Here is a 20,652-nt window from a genome sequence, read left to right on the forward strand (position 1 = left end):
GAACCTGAATCTGGCTGGGCCACTCAAGGACATTCAGAGACACTCCTGCGTTGTCTTGGCTGTGTGCTTAGGGTTGTTGTCCTGTTCGAAGGTGAACCTTCGTCCCCAGTTTGAGGTCCTGAGCACTCTGGAGCAGGTTGTCATCAAGGATCTCTCTGTACTTTGCTCCGTTAATCTTTCCCTCGATCCTGACTAGTCTCCCTGTCCCTGCCACTGAAAAACATCCCCACAGCATGATGCTGCCACCACCATGCTTCACCGAAGGGATGATGCCAGGGTTCCTCCAGATGTGACGCTTGGCATTCAGGCCAAAGAGTTCAATCTTGGTTCATCAGACCAGATAATCTTGTTTCTCATGGTCTGAGAGTAATTTAGGTGCCTTTTGGCAAACTCCAAGTGGGCTGTCATGTGACCTTTACTGAGGAGTGGCTTCCGTCTGGCCACTCTACCATAAAGGCCTGATTGGTGGAGTGCTGCAGAGATGGTTGTCCTTCTGGAAGGTTCTCCATCTCTAGGAAGAGCCTTGGTGTTTCCAAACTTCTTCCATTTAAGAATTATGGAGGCCACTGTGTTCTTGGGGACCTTCAATGCTGCAGACATTTTTTGGTACCCTTCCCCAGATCTGTGCCTCGACACAATCCTGTCTGGAGCTCTACGGACAATTCCTTTGACCTCATCGCTTGGTTTTTGCTCTGACATGCACTGTCAACTTTTGGACCTTATATAGAAAGGTATGTGCCTTTCCCAATCATGTCCAATCAATTGTATTTACCACAGGGACTCCAATCAAGTTGCAGAAACATCTCAAGGATGATCAATGGAAACAAGATTCACCTTAGCTCAATATCGAGTCTCATAGCAAAGGGTCTGAATACTTAAGTAAATAAGGTATTTCGGTTTTTTATTTTTAATACATTTGCTAATCTTTCTAAAAACCTGTTTTCGCTTTGTCATTATGGGCCATTGTGTGTAGATTGATGAGGGAAAACATTGATTTAATCCATTTGAGAATAAGGCTGTAATGTAACAAAATGTGGAAAAAGGGAAGGGAATACTTTCCAAATGTCCTGTAAGTGTCATGAAAGACTTGCAGCCACACACTTACCAAAGACAAGGCATACTATGTGACTTGACAGAGAAATATCAGCAAGCTAGCTAGCTAGCTGTCAGTTGGGAAAACACAGAACGTCAGCACCCTGTTCTCTGTTTGGCCAAACGGACCAGTCTCGTCTCAAGTCTTTTGCGAAGATTTGAGTTGTTGAATCTGGGAAACTCCAGCAGCTGAAATTAGATGTCCTAAAACTAGACTGTTCAGATTAATAAGCAAACTAACTTTCAGACATTGTATAAAACCATATTTTATCAGCTGTTAGATGTGAACCTAGCCTTACACATTTTGGAAATGTGTGTTTGTTGGGCCTAACACATTTTGGAGGGCACATATGATATTTTGGAAAAAATGGTGTTTGACCAGATACAATGTTTTTTTACAGTAAACAAATTGACAACAGGCTTTCAGTACGCTTATAGGGAAGGACATTCAACAAGCACAGCACTTATACAAATAACTGATGATTGGCTGAGAGAAATGTATGATAAAAAGATTGTGGGGGCTGTTTTGTTTGACTTCAAATCAATCAAATCAAATGACATTTTATTTGTTACATACATGTTTGCAGATGTTACTGCGGATGTGGCGAAATGCTTGTGCTTCTAGCTCCGACAGTGCAGTAATATTTAACAAGTAATATCTAACAATTTCACAACATATACCCAATACACACAAATCTAGTAAGGAATGGAATTTGAGAATATATACATATATGGACAAGTAATGACAGAGCGGCATGGACTAAGATACAGTAGAATATTATATAATAGAATACAAAATATACACATGAGATGAGTAGTGCAAGATATGTAAACATTATTAAAGTGACTACTGTTCCATTTCTTAAAGTGGGCAGTGATTTCAATAGGCAGCAGCAGCCTCTAATGTGCTAGTGATGGCTATTTAACAGTCTGATGGCCTTGAGATAGAAGCTGTTTTTCATTCTCTCGGTCCCAGCTTTGATGCATCTGTACTGACCTCGCCTTCTGGATGATAGCAGGGTGAACAGGCAGTGGCTCGGGTGGTTGATGTCCTTGATAATATTTTTGGCCTTCCTGTGACATCGGGTGCTGTAGGTGTCTTGGAGGGCGGGTAGTTTGCCCCTGGTAATGCGTTCGGCAGACCGCACCACCCTCTGGAGAGCCCCGCGGTTGCGGGTGGTGCAGTTGCAGTACCAGGCGGTAATACAGCCAGACAGGATGCTCTCAATTGTGCATCTGAAAAGGTTTGTGAGGGTTTTAGGTGCCAAGCCAAATTTCTTCAGCCTCCTGAGGTTGAAGAGGCTCTGTTGTGCCTTCTTCACCACACTGTCTGTGTGGGTGGACCATTTCAGTTTGTCAGTGATGTGTACGCCAATGAACTTGAAGCTTTCCACCTTCTCCGCTGCGGTCCCGTCGATGTCGATAGGGGGGTGCACCCTCTGCTGTTTCCTGAAGTCCACAATCATCTCCTTTGTTTTGTTGATGTTGAGGGAGAGGTTATTTTCCTGGCACCACACTCCCAGAGCCCTCACCTCCTCCCTGTAGGTGGTCTCGTCATTGTTGGTAATCAAGCCTACTACTGTTGTGTCGTCTGCAAACTTGATGATTGAGTTGGAGGCGTGCTTGGCCACGCAGTCATGGGTGAACAGGGAGTACAGGACGGGGCTGAGCACGCACCCTTGTGGGGCCCCAGTGTTGAGGATCAGCGAAGTGGAGATGTTGTTTCCTACCTTCACCACCTGGGGGCGGCCCGTCAGGAAGTCCAGGACCCAGTTGCACACAGCGGGGTTCAGACCCAGGGCTCGAGCTTAATGATGAGCTTGGAGGGTACTATGGTGTTGAATGCTGAGCTATAGTCAATGAACAGCATTCTTACATTCGTAGGTATTCCTTTTGTCCAGATGGGAAAGAGCAGTGTGCAGTGTGATGGTGATTGTATCGTCTGTGGATCTATTGGGGTGGTAAGCAAATTGAAGTGGGTCTAGGGTGACAGGTAAGGTAGAGGTTATATGATTGACTAGTCTCTCAAAGCACTTCATGATGACAGAGGTGAGTGCTACGGGGTGGTAGTAATTTTGTTCAGTTACCTTTGCTTTCTTGGGTACTGGAACAATGGTGGCCATCTTGAAGCATGTCGGAACAGCAGACTGGGAAAGGGAGAGATTGAATATGTCCGTAAACACACCAGCCAGCTGGTCTGTGCATGCTCTGAGGACGCGACTAGGGATGCCTGGGCCGGCAGCCTTGCGGGGGTTAACATGCTTAAATGTCTTACTCACGTCGGCCATGGAGAAGGAAAGGCCACAGTCCTTGGTAGTGGGCCTCGTCGGTGGCACTGTGTTATCCTCAAAGCGGGCGAAGAAGGTGTTTAGCTTTTCTGGAAGCGAGATGTTGGTGTCGGCGACGTGGCTTGTTTTCTTTTTTGTAGTCTGTGATTGTCTGTAGACCCTGCCACAATTGTCTCGTGTCTGAGCCGTTGAATTGCGAATCTACTTTGTTTCTATACTGATGTTTTGCCAGTTTAATTGCCTTGCGGAGTGAGTAGCTACACTTTGTATTCTGCCATATTCACAGTCACCTTGCCATGGTTAAATGCGGTGGTTCGCGCTATCAGTTTTGCACAAATGCTGCCATCTATCCACAATTTCTGGTTAGGGTATGTTTTAATAGTCACAGTGGGCACAACATCACCTATACACTTCCTGATAAACTCAGTCACCGTTTCAGTGTATTCGTCTAAATTATTTTCGCAAGCTACCCGGAACATAGCCCAGTCCACGTGATCAAAACAATCTTGAAGCGTGGATTCGGATTGGTCAGACCAGCGTTGAATAGTCCTTAGCACGGGTACTTTCTGTTTCAGTTTCTGCCTATAGGAATGGAGGAGCAAAATGGAGTTGTGGTCAGATTTGCCGAAAGGAGGGTGGGGGAGGGCCTTATAACCATCCTGTAAGTTCGAATAACAATGGTCGAGGATTTTAGCAGCGCGAGTACAACAGTCTATATGTTGATAGAACTTCAGCAGCCTAGTCCTCAAATTTGCCTTGTTAAAATCCCCGGCTACAATAAATGCAGCCTCAGATATGTCTTTTCCAGTTTGCATAAAGTCCAGTGAAGTTCTTTCAGGGCCGTCGTGGTATCGTCTTGAGGGGGGGATATACACGGCCATGACTATAGCCGAAGAAATTGTCTTGGGAGATAATACGGTCGGCATTTGATTGTGAGGTATTCTAGGTCGGGTGAACAAAAGGACTTGAGTTCCTGTATGTTACTACAATTACACCATGAGTCGTTAATCATGAAACACACACCTCTGCCCTTTCTGCTTCCCGGAGAGATATTTATTCCTGTCTGCGCGATGAACTGAGAACCCATCCGGCTTGACCGATTTCAACAGAATATCCCAAAAGAGCCATGTTTCCGTGAAACAAAGTATGTTACAGGACTGGATGTGTCTTTGGAAAGAAATCCTTGCCCGGAGCTCGTCGACCTTGTTAACCAGAGACTGAACATTAGCGAGTAGTGTACTTGGAAGCGGTGGGTGGTGTGCAAGCCTCCTAAATTGAACCAACAGGCCGCTCTGAGTGCCTCTTCTCCGCCGGCGATGTTTTTGGTCAGCCGCTGGAATCAGCTCAATTGCCCTGCGGAGAGCAAACAAAGGATCTGATTCGGGAAAGTCGTATTCCTGGTCGTAATGCTGGTGAGTTACCGCCCTTCTGATATCCAATAGTTTTTCCTTGCTGTATGTAATGATACAAAACACTTTCTGAGCTAATAATGTAAAAAATAATACATTAAAAAAACTAAACACCGCAAAGTTTCCTTAGAGCAAGTTGTGAGGCCGCCAGGAAGGGATGACATTATCGATAATAGTCTGCTGCTGAAAATGCTTATGTATTATGGCTTTACACCCCCTGCTATATTGTGGTAAAGAGTTACCTGTCTAACAGAATACAGAGGGTGTTCTTTAATGGAAGCCTATCCAACATAATCCAGGTAGAATCAGTAATTCCCCAGGGCAGCTGTCTAGGCCCCTTACTTTTTTCAATCTTTGAGTAAAGCCAGTGTGTCTATATATGCAGATGACTCAACACTATACACGTCAGCTACTACAGCGACTGAAATTACTGCAACACTTAACAAAGAGCTGCAGTTCATTTCAGAATGGGTGGCAAGGAAAAAGTTAGTCCTAAATATATAAAAAAAACTTTAAGCATTGTATTTGAGACAAATCATTCACTAAACCCTACACCTCAACTTAATCGTATAATGAATAATGTGGAAATTGAGCAAGTTGAGGTGAATAAACTGCTTGGAATAACCCTGGATTGTAAACTGTCATGGTCTAAACATATTGATACAACAGTAGCTAAGATAGGGAGAAGTCTCTCCTTAATAAAGCGCTATTCTGCCTTCTTAACAGCACTATCAACATGGCAGGTCCTACAGGCCCTAGCTTTGTCGCACCTGGACTACTGTTTAGTCATGTTGTCAGGTGCCACAAAGAGCGACTGCAATTGGCTCAGAACAGGGCAGCAAGGCTGGCCCTTAGATGTACACAGAGAGATAACATTAATAATAATCATGTCAATCTCTCCTGGCTTAAAGTGGAGGAGAAATTGACTTCATCACTATTTGTATTTGTCAGAGGCATTGACATGTTGAATGCACCGAGCTGTCTGTTTGAACTACTGGCACACAGCTCAGACACCCATGCATACCCCACTGTCACGAATTCCGCCGAGACTGCTCCTCCTCTTTGCTCGGGCAAGCTTCGGCGTTCGTCGTCCCCGGAGTACTAGCTACTACCGCTTGATGTCTCGATGTTTGTTTGGTCTTGTCTTGTTAGTGCACCTGTTTCGTGTTATGTATTGATTAGGTCACCTATAAGTTTCCTTTAGTTTTGTTTGCAGTTGTGTGTGATTGTCCGCCTGTCCGTTGATGTACGTTATTTGTTCTCGTGTCGATAGTGTATTTACGCACTGTATGCGTAATCGCTCGCCTCCTGTGTTTGAGGCCCGTTATTTTGTATTTTGTCTTGTTGACTAGTAAAGTCGCATTTGACTGAGCTTCTGTGTCCTGCGCCTGACTCCAACACCGCATCCACATCAGCTTGTGACACCCACAAGACATGCCACTAGAGGCCTCTTCACTGCCCCCAATTCCAGAACAGACTATGGGAGGCGCACAGTACTACATAGAGAAATGACCACATGGAACTCTATTCCACATCAAGTAACTCATGCAAGCAGTAAAATTAGATAAAAAATTTTTAGACAAATACACCTTATGGAATAGCGGGGACTGTGAAGCAACACAAACAATGGCACAGACACATGCATACACACCCTCAATAACATACGCACTATACACACACACGTCCACATCAATCCCAGAACAACAGCAAATGAGCTTGTGAAGATGCTGGAGGAAAGAGGTACAAAAGTATCTATATCCACAGTAAAACAAGTCCTATATCAACATAACCTGAAAGGCCGCTCAGCAAGGAAGAAGCCACTGCTCTAAAACTGCCATAAAAAAGCCAGACTACGGTTTGCAACTGCACATGGGGACAAAGATCTTACTTTTTGGAGAAATGTCCTCTGGTCTGATGAAACAAAAATAGAACTGTTTGTGTTGTAGATATGTGGTAGTAGAGTAGGGGCTTGAAGGCACACACTTAATGTGTTGTGAAATCTGTTCTGAATGTATTGTAATGGTTTTAGAATCGTATAACTGCCTTAAGTTTGCTCGATCCCAGGAAGAGCAGCTGCTGCCTTGTCAGTAGTTAAAGGGGATCCATAATTAATACAAATATCATGTATTATGCTCATCTTATGAAAGCGTCTTCGTCAACAGAAGACATCAACTGATTGAGGCAACTCTTGTGCCATGTTGTTGCGCTCTCAATTAATTGGTGGCCATGCCTGTCTGTGATAAATACCTGCAGATGTAGGAAGCTCAAGAGGCTAAGTCTCCAAAGCCCATTTAAAGCATCCGTGACCACTGCTATCACCTTTTAGCCCGGAGACTGGTGGCGGTGGCTCCCCTGAACGGCTGGGGGGGATTTCTAGGGATCTAATTATCCTCAAGGGCCCCTCCTCTGGATCTTGTACCTGTACTCTCTCGTATTCAACAGTGCCACCGCCACAAGGGCCACCTGGATTACCCTGCCTGATGAACCTCTTAGATGGGGGTCAATGTTCAAATGTCACCGGTGGAGGGCATTTTCATCCCAGCGATATTGTGTGGAGTCACAAGGGTCTCTGGATTCGGTGTTATTGACAGTCCCTTGGTTCATCTGTAGTTCAGGCCCAGGCAGGCTGCAGTGTGTTGGGATATTATTGTGGGTGAGCAAATATAATTATTTCATTATGAGGGAGGAAAGTAAGGTCAGGCTATTACGAAAACAGCACTGCCTTGTCTCAGGCAGCGCATAACCTTGTATAATGGATTACCTATGCTGTGTATGAACACTGAGCACTTGTGCAGTTTGGGACATTGTATTGGGAGGGTATTGCAATGTATATTATATTTTTTTTCATATCTGTTCAAAGAACAGGGTTAAAAATGGAATCCCAAAGTATGTCTAGCACCTACCCACAACATCACACAAAGCATTAAAGCTGGAGTCGGGAACAATGGTAAACTATCCACTGATTATGAGAGCACAACAAGGTGAGGCTGTCAGGCATTGGAGCGAGGCTGTCAGGCATTGGAGCGAGGACGGCGGTTGGCTGCAGCCAAGTCTCCAACTGTCTCCAGCGAGGGGAAGTGACAGGTGGGGATTGACCGTGACAGCGTCCATACATTAACTTCATTACCTCATGGGCTGCTGGTGGCTTGGTGTGCAACTTTTTCCAAAGCGAGACGATTTGTCTGGGATTAAATGTCAGGCTAATGGCTAGGCCCTGGGGAGGAGGATGATTTGTCTCTCTCACCCGCCCAACCCGGAAAAAAAATACAAGCAAATGGTGCCCTTCTTATCTATAATTAATCATTTTAATGGAGCTGAATCGCCAACATCTTAACTCTCCCCCCTTTGACCGGCCACTTCATCCTCCCCACTAAGTAACCAGCTTTAGATTAGTGGGCAAAAACGCTACCACTGAGGGAGGGATTAATGAACTGATACCTCTGGAATATGTCATGCTTTAAACAAGGGAGAATGAATCGATAATGCTAATTAGGGTGCTCCTTCCATGCCTCAGTCCAAGGCACTGGAGGGTTTGCATCGGAGGGTTCCATCATTCCCAGCCCAAATGATGGCTGATAGAAAACAGATTGGGGGGGATATGGCATCACCTGATTAGGCTTGATTTGAGGATGCACCCACAATGTATCTCTGGTCAATTCATATTCTGTCCCGTCCCCCTTTCAAATGATTACTGAGCAATTTCATTATTACAATATTCCTAGCTCTCCTCATTTTCTTCCCCTTATCCCTTCCTCTTGCTCACTTTAAGGGTGCATCCCAAATGGCATCCGGTTCCCTATATAGTACACTACTTTTGACCAGGCACCATGGGGCTATGGTTGAAAGTAGTGCACTATATAGGGAATAGGTGCCATTTGGGAGGCAACCTAAACCCTCTAAAATGCCATCTCTTCAGGTTCCCCAGATCTACCATTTGTCCTACCTACTGTGATACTACTTCATGTGTTACGTGGCATTGAACAGGAAGTTCACTCAAAATCTCTTGGATATCTCACGTATATGTACCATCAACTTGAGGTACAGTAGTTGGCTTTCCCAATAACCTGGACCTTGCGAAACATACACACGATGGTTCAGTGATCTTGAATGTAACCTAATAGTACTGTAGCTGAGACTTACCGAGCACAGTCAGTCGGGCAGGGCGTGTTCTGATAGCTGCCTGGATGGCCTGGCACTCAAAGAAGGCGTCGTCCTGCATTTCAGTTCTCTGAATCAAGAGGTGGTATTCTCCCTTGCTGTGGTCTCCCACAATGTCATAGCGGGGGTAGCCTGGAACACAAGAACACACATTGTTACTCCCGCATCACTGCACGCACGCACACACGTACCCACACACATACTCACTCGCGCACACACACATGCACACACACATACTCACCCGCACACACACACACATACTCACCCGCACACAAACACATGCACACACACATTCTCACCCGCACACACACACACGTTCATGCACACACACAATCATGTACACACACACACACACACACACACACTCACAGACACACACACAACCACATCTTCATTATGTAAGTTCACACGCTAGCTTTTCCAAGTATGCAGGGCTATGGATTGCCATGACCACTAGTTTAAAGAAACACAATTAAAGAACATTGGGTTTTCCAGAGTGAGATTGTTATTCCTTTCAGGAGAACACATGTACAAACAATTACAATGGAGAACACACACACACAACTACAATTATACAGTCCCTTGCAAAAGTATACATCCCCTTGGCGTTTTTCCTATTTTGTTGCATTACAACCTGTAATTTAAATGGATTTTTATTTGGATTTCATGTAATGGACATGCACAAAATAGTCCAAATTGGTGAAGTGAAATTTAAAAAATAACTTCATTCAAAAAATTCTAAAAAATTTATATTGGAAAAGTGGTGCGTGCATATGTATTCATCCCCTTTGCTATGAAGCCCCTAAATAAGATCTGGTGCAACCAATTACCTTCAGAAGTCACATAATTAGTTAAATAAAGTCCACCTGTGTGCAATCTAAGTGTCACATGATCTGTCACATGATCTCAGTATATATACACCTGTTCTGAAAGGCCCCAGAGTCTGCAACACCACTAAGCAAGGGGCACTACCAAGCAAGCGGCACCATGAAGACCAAGGAGCTCTCCAAACAGGTCAGGGACAAAGTTGTGGAGAAGTACAGATCAGGGTTGGGTTATAAAAAAAATATCTGAAACTTTGAACATAAATAATAATAATAATATGCCATTTAGCAGACGCTTTTATCCAAAGCGACTTACAGTCATGCGTGCATACATTTTTTGTGTATGGGTGGTCCCGGGGATCGAACCCACTACCCTGGCGTTACAAGCGCCATGCTCTACCAACTGAGCTACAGAGGACCACCAACCAACATCCCACAGAGCACCATTAAATCCATGATTAAAAAATGGAAAGAATATGGCACCACAACAAACATGCCAAAAGAGGGCCGCCCACCAAAACTCACAGACAAGGCAAGGAGGCCATTCATCAGAGAGGCAACAAAGAGAACAAAGATAAGCCTGAAGGAGCTGCAAAGCTCCACAGCGGAGATTGGAGTATCTGTCCATAGGACCACTTTAAGCCGTACACTCCACAGAGCTGTGCTTTACGGAAGAGTGGCCAGAAATAAGCCATTGCTTAAAGAAAAAAAAAAGCAAACACGTTTGGTGTTCGCCAAAAGGCATGTGTGAGACTCCCCAAACATATGGAAGAAGGTACTCTGGTCAGATGAGACAAAATTTGAGCTTTTTGGCCATCAAGTAAAACGCTATGTCTGGCGCAAACCCAACACCTCTCATCACCCATAGAACACCATGTTTTTCATCGACAGGGACTGGTAAACTGGTCAGAATTGAAGGAATGATGGATGGCGCTAAATACAGGGACATTTTTGAGGGAAACCTGTTTCAGTCTTCCAGAGATTTGAGACTGGAATGGAGGTTCACCTTCCAGCAGGACAATGACCCTAACCATACTGCTAAAGCAACACTCAAGTGGTTTAAGGGGAAACATTTAAATGTCTTGGAATGGCCTAGTCAAAGCCCAGACCTCAAAACATTTGAGAATCTGTGGTATGACTTAAAGATTGCTGTACACCAGCGGAACCCATCCAACTTGAAGGTGCTGGAGCAGTTTTGCCTTGGGGGGGGGGGGTGAATAGTTATGCACGCTCAAGTTTATTGTTTATTTTGCCTTACTTCTTGTTTGTTTCACAATAAAAAATATTTTGCATCTTCAAAGTGGTAGGCATGTTGTGTAAATGAAATTATACAAACCCCCCCCAAAATAAATTTTAATTCCAGGTTGTAAGGCAACAAAATAGGAAAAATGCCAAGGGGGGTGAATACTTTCGCAAGCCACTGTATCTGTGCTGTGGCTGCATTATTGTTGCTTTTCACTCCTTTAAGATTATTCATCTTTAGCACAGGAAAAGATGAACGTACAGTAATGACTTTCTCAGTTCACCTACAAATAGCCTTGGAAGCAGAGAGGAGAAAGGGAATGAGAAAAGGAGGGTGACATTTCTTTTTTTTCTTCCTCAAATTTCATTTGGTCTCCCGCACAGAAATTGAGCAGCTGTCAGAAGACGAGCGGACTCAATTCTTCCATCTCCAATTGCGTCTAGTCCAGTACGTGCCGTAATAGCTATTATAACCCAGTTTAAAAAAAGATGAGAGATATCTAATATATATCTGATGTTTATCCAACTGCCATGGATCAATGGCAAAGCTAAATCATCTATTAGTATTTTACCGAGCAGTAGTGTATGGGGAGTTGTAAGTGAGTTGAGTGGGAGACACCAACTCCCACAACACTGCTGATACAGACAACAGAATATGACAGTTGCCTACGTACAGGGCCTAGTAGTAGTCGGGCCAACCAATGTGTAAGGGAGTCTTAAGTGAGCTGAGTGGGAGACACCAACTCCCACACCACCGCTTATACAAACAACTGAATATGACAGACGCCTATGTATACGGCCTAGTAGTAGTCCTAGTAAGATGCAAAACAACATAAAACCGCAGTTTGAAGTGGTTTTTCCTCATAGGAAAATGATTAAATGCAAGAAACTGAATTTTACCTGACCCTCTCACAAAGCATGTGAGTTACATTTACATGAAGCTATAAACCATTTCTAAACCCTTTGTAAAGGGTAACTTAATGTAAAGTGTTACCAGCATATGTAGTCATTTCTATTTCTGCGAGGGGATTGATTATTCAGAGAATACTAATATACAGTTGAAGTCAGAAGTTTACATACACTTAGGTTGGAGTCATTAAAACTTGTTTTCAACCATCAATTTCTTGTTAGCAAACTATAGTTTGGCAAGTCGGTTAGGACATCTACTTTGTGCATGACACAAGTACTTTTTCCAACAATTGTTTACAGACAGATTATTTCACTTATAATTCATTGTATCACAATTCCAGTGGGTCAGAAGTTTACATACACTAAATTGACTGTGCCTTTAAACAGCTTGGAAAATTTCAGAAAATGATGTCATGACTTTAGAAGGTTCTGATAGGCTAATTGACATCATTTGAGTCAATTGGAGGTGTACCTGTGGATGTATTTCAAGTCCTACCTTCAAATTCAGTGCCTCTTTGCTTGACATCATGGGAAAATCAAAAGAAATCAGCCAAGACCTCAGAAAAAATTGTAGACCTCCACAAGTCTGGTTCATCCTTGGGAGCAATTTCCAAATGCCTGAAGGTACCACGTTCATCTGTACAAACAATAGTACACAAGTATAAACACCATGGGACCACACAGCCGTCATACCGCTCAGGAAGGAGACGCGTTCTGTCTCCTAGAGATGAATATACTTTGGTGCGAAAAGTGCAAATCAATCCCAGAACAACAGCAAAGGACCTTGTGAAGATGCTGGAGGAAAGAGGTACAAAAGTATCTATATCCACAGTAAAACACGTCCTATATCAACATAACCTGAAAGGCCGCTCAGCAAGGAACAAGCCACTGCTCCAAAACTGCCATAAAAAAGCCAGACTACGGTTTGCAACTGCACATGGGGACAAAGATCGTACTTTTTGGAGAAATGTCCTCTGGTCTGATGAAACAAAAATATAACTGTTTGGCCATAATGACCATCGTTATTTTTGCAGGAAAAAGGGGGATGCTTGCAAGCCGAAGAACACCATCCCAGCCGTGAAGCACGGGGGTGGCAGCATCAGGCTGTTGGGGTGCTTTGCTGCAGGAGGGACTGGTGCACTTCACAAAATAGATGGCATCATGAGGAAGGAAAATGATGTGGATATATTGAAGCAACATCTCAAGACATCAGTCAGGAAGTTAAAGCTTGGTCGCAAATGGGTCTTCTAAATGGATAATGACCCCAAGCATACTTCCAAAGTTGTGGCAAAATGGCTTAAGGTAAACAAAGTCAAGGTATTGGAGAGGCCATCACAAAGCCCTGACCTCAATCCTATAGAACATTTGTGGGCAGAACTGAAAAAGTGTGTGTGAGCAAGGAGGCCTACAAACCTGCCTCAGTTACACCAGCTCTGTCAGGAGGAGTGGGCCAAAATTCACCCAACTTATTGTGGGAAGCTTGTGGAAGGCTATCTGAAACGTTTTACCCAAGTTAAAGAATTTAAAGGTAATGCTACCAAATACTAATTGAGTGTATGTAAACTTCTGACCCACTGGGAATGTGATGAAATAAATAAAAGCTGAGATAAATAATTTTCTCTACTATTACTCTGACATTTCCCATTCTTAAAATGAAGTGGTGATCCTAACCTAAAACAGGGCATTTTTACTAGGATTAAATGTCAGGAATTGTGAAAAACTGAGTTTAAATGTATTTAGCTAAGGTGTATGTAAATCTCCGACTTCAACTGTACATCTAAAGATCCACGAGGAAACCAATTGTCTGTCTCGGGGTGTTGGAGAGAGAAACGCCGACCCGGAATACATTAAATCCCGGAAAACAATTAAGACCCGAGATCAAGTCTTTGATGAATGTCCCTAGCGAAATGGGAATGAATAGCTGAAGAAGCTGAAGACAAATACATGTCAATTAAGGCAAACAATGTAAAATAGCCCTAGTTATAACCTCTGTAGAAGCGATGGATCCATCAAGATTAGTTAGTCTGGCCTTAGATCAATGCCGGGGCTTTGAGAGGAGAGGGTTCGGGCGGACGGTGATGTATTTCAGTATGGAGGAGGCACCTAACTGACCCATCAATGGGAGAAAATGGCAATGAACACTGTCTGTCTGCCTGCATCCCAAATGGCACCCTATTCCCTATATAGTGCACTAGTTTTGACAAGAGCTTAGGGCCCTGATCAAAAGCAGTGCACTATAAAGGGAACAGGGTGCAATTTGGGACACACACTGAGTAGGGCCAGATCAAAGGCAAAACAGGAGAGAAGGTAAAGGCCACATGCAAAGTGAGCACTCCCTCGCTCCAATAAAAAGAGTGGAAAAAAGAAGAGTGCAATCACACGGGGAGAGAAAGCGAGAGGCTAGGGCACCGCCGATACCATTGACAGTCAAACCCCTCCCTCAGCTTTCTTTCGAAAACCATTTCCTGATCATAGTTATGATAGCCATTCCGACAATAGTGCGGTGTCAGTATGTAGCCCTGCTGTCTTCCCTCTCATAACTGTTGTGTTGGCTAAGAGGTCCAATTTTCCTGTCTTCTCTAAAAGCAAACACTGTCCACAGTTCACACGGCCGGGAGATAACCTTTCCAGTTCACACTGGCCCCCGTTGTCATTGATCCGCCAAAAAGAATGAAGTGCCATTTCTCCCCATGGCAGGTACACACAGACAGCGCCCAGTTCATCTCTCTCTCTCTCTCTCTCTCTCTCTCTCTCTCTCTCTCTCTCTCTCTCTCTCTCTCTCTCTCTCTCTCTCTCTCTCTCTCTCTCTCTCTCTCTCTCTCTCTCTCTCCTCTTCTTTTAGCTGAAATTGATGTTTGGTTAAGCACCGGGATGCCCCTAGGGACCCGAGTCATTACGCTGCACTTCAGTGACACCGGCGATGGGTCCCAGGATGCTACTAAAAGGACCTGGAGTGGGATAGTATGGACATAATGGGATTGTTCTCCCAGGCCCAATTATGGAAACGCCGTCAATGACGAAATAGAACAGGGGACTGAGGCAAAAGCAGACAATATCTACAGGGAAAGACAATGTAACAGATTGGCATAGCAGGATTCGTAGAAGAAGAAAACAAATCTGATGAGATGGCTTGGTACCCAAACTGTGATCCATTGCCATACTATAACCCCAGGTGTATTTTCTGTTCTGTCTCTAATGATGTTATTGAACATTTTATTCAAAGAGTTTATATAGTCGAGTGTGCCGTGCGCCACATCTCTTCAAATACATTGATTGGGTAAAATTGTTTCCAAGGTGGGTTGTTGATGCCGATTCATCTAGTATTTGACCGCCATTTTACCTATCCAAACAACACACCGCTTTGAAAGCTGATTTTGGGGAATAATTTCCTCAGGCAGCCATCAGAGCGACGGAATGGTCTTCAAAACAGCCCGAGGAAAGACTGGGGAAGGAGACTCTCTCTGCCGCTTTGGAAATGAGCAAAACATGATTTAAACATCTGCCGGAGCAGTTTGGAGTGCTGGTGTGTAGGGTTAGTTGAGTTTACTGTATTCTGGGAGATTGAGAAATAGTTTTTCTGGCTGTAATGTTAATTTTCAAAGACCTCTCACGTGGCATCTGCAGTGTCGTAAGATTACTAATGCAGAGGAGTAGGATAATTGTGAAGAAAATAATTATGGTATTAACATATAGGTACTCAAGCAGTAATCAACACACACTGACAATGGCCAAACAATTTGTTTTTGTTTTATTTTTGCCTCTAAATGAGTAAAACAATAAATAAATACATGTTTTGAGTGTGGATCCTGTAGCAACATTGGCCATTTACCATATCATTTGCACATATGACAATTTGATGTTTGTGATTGTGCCCACTCCCCAAAGTTTCTCTCCCGTTATTCAAAAAGCCTGTTGCCATGTAACCCCCTAGTTTGTCTTTGCTTAATAATTCACAAAAGGGTTCTGATTAATCCACACCATGAAATACATTCAAAACACTTGTGAGAGCTTTGAAAACAGCAATTACACAATCAGTGTGTGTGTGACTCCTGTGCCACGTGAAGTGGTTTCATTAATGATCAAACTCTAAATACTCCATTGCTCTGTTGCGTTGCTCTGTCATTTGTCCCGATGTGACGAGTGACAGCTACCTTTTTGATGACGAGACCGTGGATGGATTTTTTTTAAATTATGTGAAAGTAATTAAAGGAAAAGTGCAGCTCAATGGACATGTGAGTGACACAACAACAATAGGGAACTATGACAAAGAAACAGTTGCGAGTTGTGAGAGCACAATAGAGAGAGCTGGACAGACAAATGGATGGTATGGGCCTTTGAGAGAGATGGAGAGCATGGGTAAAGGCTGTGTCCAAGAGAGGATGGAAGGAGAGGAAGAGAAAAAGGAGAAATGTAGAATACAGAGAGAAATAGAGCTAGATAAGAAGACGGGTAAGAGAATCACTTGAGCGAGGGAGGAAAGGAACGAGAGGAAGAGAGCGTAAGAGGAAGGTGAGACGTAGACTATAATACAGAGAGAAAGGGAGCTAGACAGGAAGACGAGTAAGGCAAGGAAAGAGAATACTAAAAACAGATTGACTGAAAGCCTTGCCCAAGAAAGAGTGATGGAGTGAGAGGAGAAGTGAGAGAAGCAAAAAAACTAAAATGTAAGTGGCCCTGTTCGAGGAAGATAGAGAGAGAAAGAGGGAGGTAGGCAAAGAGTTAGTATTATCCCAGTTTACCTATTTGCCTTATGGTATTGCCTACGCCTAGCGAACAGTTTTTTTTTAAATTATATGAGAAAAGAATATTCCATTTTATTTGGAACGGCAAGCCAGACAAAATTAAACGGGCCTATTTATATAATGAATATGAATTCGGAGGACAGAAATGAGTAAATATTAAAGCCTTAGACCTATCACTAAAAGCTTCAGTCATACAAAAGTTATACTTAAATCCGAACTGGTTCTCTAGCAAATTAGTAAGATTGTCTCACCCAATGTTCAAGAATGGCCTTTTTCCCTTTATTCAGATTACAACCTCTCACTTTTAGTTATTTGAAAATGAAATAATCTCCCAAATATCACTATTTCTAAAACAAGCCATAGAAAGTTGGTTGCAATTTCAATTTAATCCGCCAGAAACTACAGAACAAATAATGCCACAAATATTGTGGTTAAACTCAAATATACAAATTGATAAAAAAGGTATAATCTTCGGAAATGATATCATCGGTAGGACTGGTGGAATTATGTCGCACATGCAGCTAACAACAACATATGGAAATGTCTGCTCTACCCAAAATTACAACCAAATAATTGCAGCATTACAGCAAAAATGGAAGAGGAAAGTGGAAGGGGGAAAAAGTAAGGAACTTGTCTGTCGGCCTTGCATTAAAGAACATAATTTGTTAAAGAAAACTGTGATAAATAAAAAAGTATACCTGTTTCATTTAAGGACCAAAGGATTGACAGCCGTCCAATATAGATTGCAAAATAGTTGGGAAGAGATTTTTGATGTACCGATCCCATGGCATAGTGTTTATGAACTGATACGCAAAACAACGCCGGATTCAAAACTTAGAATTTTTCAATTTAAATTATTATATAAAGTTCTTGCTACCAATAGAATGTTATTTATATGGGGGATACAATATTCCCAGCTCTGCAGATTTTGCTGTGAAGAGACAGAATCATTAGATCATTTGTTTTGGTACTGTCCATTTGTAGCTTGTTTTTGGACACAGGTCCAGGAATGGCTAAAGGATTGCTATATTTACCTGGAGCTAACCCTGCAGATAGCATTACTGGGTGATCTGAAAAGTCATAGTCAATCGATCAATAATATAATAATACTTTTAGCAAAAAAAAGTATTTTTAATTCACAATCTGTAGAAGCAATGAGAATAGAAAGGTTCAGAACTTTTGTAAAACATCACAGTACAGTTGAAAAATATATGGCAAATAGAAATCCAATATGGATGGTGTTAAGAGATAGATGGGTGGTGTTGAATGGAGTTGAAGGATGGGACTAATAACAGCTAACAACAACGAATAACAACAAGATAACTAATAATGTAAGCATACTGTGTCCATAATAAGTATATACTGTATGTTATAGGTTGAGAGCTTTTGTGAAAGAGCACAGTTAGAAAGATATGGCATATAGAAGCAAACCGGATGGATATCATGAAAATGATCGGAGAGGTAGAGGGTAGAGAAAGATCAGGAGTAAAAACAAACAAAATATAATTATTGTAAAATTGACTGTGTCCATAAAATGTATAAAGTATAGATACGCTGGAAGTAGAGGCCTAAGCGTTGTTGTCACTAGTTTACTCCAATTAGGGAAGGGGTGGTCGGGTTGGAAAGTAATAAAGGGAAATATATATTTTTAAAGGATATGTATGTATGTATATATGTATGTGTATGTATGTATGTGTGTATATACACTGCTCAAAAAAATTAAGGGAACACTAAAATAACACATCTTAGATCTGAATAAATGAAATAATGTTATGAAATACTTTTTTCTTTACATAGTTGAATGTGCTGACAACAAAATCACACAAAAATTATCAATGGAAATCAAATGTATCAACCCATGGAGGTCTGGATTTGGAGTCACCCTTAAAATTAAAGTGGAAAACCACACTACAGGCTGATCCAACTTTGATGTAATGTCCTTAAAACAAGTCAAAATGAGGCTCAGTAGTGTGTGTGGCCTCCACGTGCCTGTATGACCTCCCTACAACGCCTGGGCATGCTCCTGATGAGGTGGCGGATGGTCTCCTGAGGGATCTCCTCCCAGACCTTGACTAAAGCATCTCCTGGACAGTCTGTGGTGCAACGTGGCGTTGGTGGATGGAGCGAGACATGATGTCCCAGATGTGCTCAATTGGATTCAGGTCTGGGGAACGGGCGTGCCAGTCCATAGCATTAATGCCTTCCTCTTGCAGGAACTGCTGACACACTCCAGCCACATGAGGTCTAGCATTGTCTTGCATTAGGAGGAACCCAGGGACAACCGCACCAGCATATGGTCTCACAAGGGGTCTGAGGATCTCATCTCGGTACCTAATGGCAGTCAGGCTACCTCTGGCGAGCACATGGAGGGCTGTGCGGCCCCCCAAAGAAATGCCACCCCACACCATGACTGACCCACCGCCAAACCGGTCATGCTGGAGGATGTTGCAGGCAGCAGAACGTTCTCCACGGCGTCTCCAGACTCTGTCACGTCTGTCACGTGCTCAGTGTGAACCTGCTTTCATCTGTGAAGAGCACAGGGCGCCAGTGGCGAATTTGCCAATCTTGGTGTTCTCTGGCAAATGCCAAAAAAATCCAGAAAATCACATTGTAGGGCCCTCATACCACCCTCATGGTGTCTGTTTCTGACCGTTTGAGCAGACACATGCACATTTGTGGCCTGCTGGAGGTCATTTTGCAGGGCTCTGGCAGTGCTCCTCCTGCTCCTCCTTGCACAAAGGCGAAGGTAGCAGTCCTGCTGCTGGGTCGTTGCCCTCCTACGGCCTCCTCCACGTCTCCTGATGTACTGGCCTGTCTCCTGGTAGCGCCTCCATGCTCTGGACACTACGCTGACAGACACAGCAAACCTTCTTGCCACAGCTGGCATTGATGTGCCATCCTGGATGAGCTGCACTACCTGAGCCACTTGTGTGGGTTGTAGACTCCGTCTCATGCTACCACTAGAGAGAAAGCACCGCCAAAACATCAGTCAGGAAGCATAGGAACTGAGAAGTGGTCTGTGGTCATCCACCTGCAAAACCAGTCCTTTATTGGGGGTGTCTTGCTAATTGCCTATAATTTCCACCTGTTGTCTATTCCATTTGCACAACAGCATGTGAAATTTATTGTCAATCAGTGTTGCTTCCTAAGTGGACAGTTTGATTTCACAGAAGTGTGATTGACTTGGAGTTACATTGTGTTGTTTAAGTGTTCCCTTTATTTTTTTGAGCAGTGTATATATATATATATATATATATATATATATATATATATATATATATATATATATATATATATATATTTGCGAGAGAGAAAAAACATATGGGGGATTGGAAGTGATACAGACAATTACATTGATGGTAGTTGCAATCTGTCTGCAATATTAAAGCTGATCTACCCTCCAAAAAAAAGTTTACAAAAAAAGAAGTGAAAAAAAGAGTTAGGCTGGGAGAGGAGTTAAGAAAGTTAAAGACAAGTAAAAACAAAATAATAAGCTTAGTATTCATAAAGCATTCATAAAGCCTTTATAAAGCCTTTATAAGCTTGACATAGAGTTATAATGCCCTACATACATTTCTATGCTATTTTATAAATACTTTTATGTAGTGTTATGCAGCATTGACATTAAACATTATTACACCTACTCCATAACAACTGTTTATACAATATAATATATACATATGTAGGGCTTATAACATGCATTATTACTTTTTTTCATGCTTATAAAGGGTTTATAAATGCTTTATGAATGCTACATTATCACCATTCTAAGTAAAGTGAGGGGCTTTCCTACCTGAAAGGTCCCTGTTGACCCCCAGGGCCATGCCGTCTCGGAGCCAGAGCACCATGCCGTAGTAACCAGGGATGGAGCAGGGCAGGGTCACCGGCTGACCTGCCACCACCACCAGGTCTGTGGGCTGCTGCGTGAACACTGCACTGGCCCCTGGAACAGAGAAAAATATTATTGTGTCAAAATAGTGCAACGTTT

The 20,652-nt window shown here is 43.0% G+C and overlaps 1 protein-coding gene across 2 annotated transcripts in view; it reads right to left on the reverse strand.

The window, feature by feature from the left end:
• The window catches only part of LOC121573985 (kin of IRRE-like protein 3), a 377,432-nt gene that overhangs the window by 112,209 nt on the left and 244,571 nt on the right, over positions 1-20,652 (reverse strand). For both annotated transcript variants that reach the window (XM_041886424.2, XM_041886423.2), the window contains exons 2-3: positions 20,458-20,607; positions 8,930-9,079 (exon numbers count right to left, since the gene is read on the reverse strand). In XM_041886424.2, coding sequence (XP_041742358.1) covers positions 8,930-9,079; positions 20,458-20,607 — 300 coding nt within the window. The remainder of the gene's footprint in view (positions 1-8,929; positions 9,080-20,457; positions 20,608-20,652) is intronic.

Source organism: Coregonus clupeaformis, chromosome 9 (genome assembly GCF_020615455.1).
Source record: "Coregonus clupeaformis isolate EN_2021a chromosome 9, ASM2061545v1, whole genome shotgun sequence".
NCBI classification, from domain to species: Eukaryota; Metazoa; Chordata; class Actinopteri; order Salmoniformes; family Salmonidae; genus Coregonus; species Coregonus clupeaformis.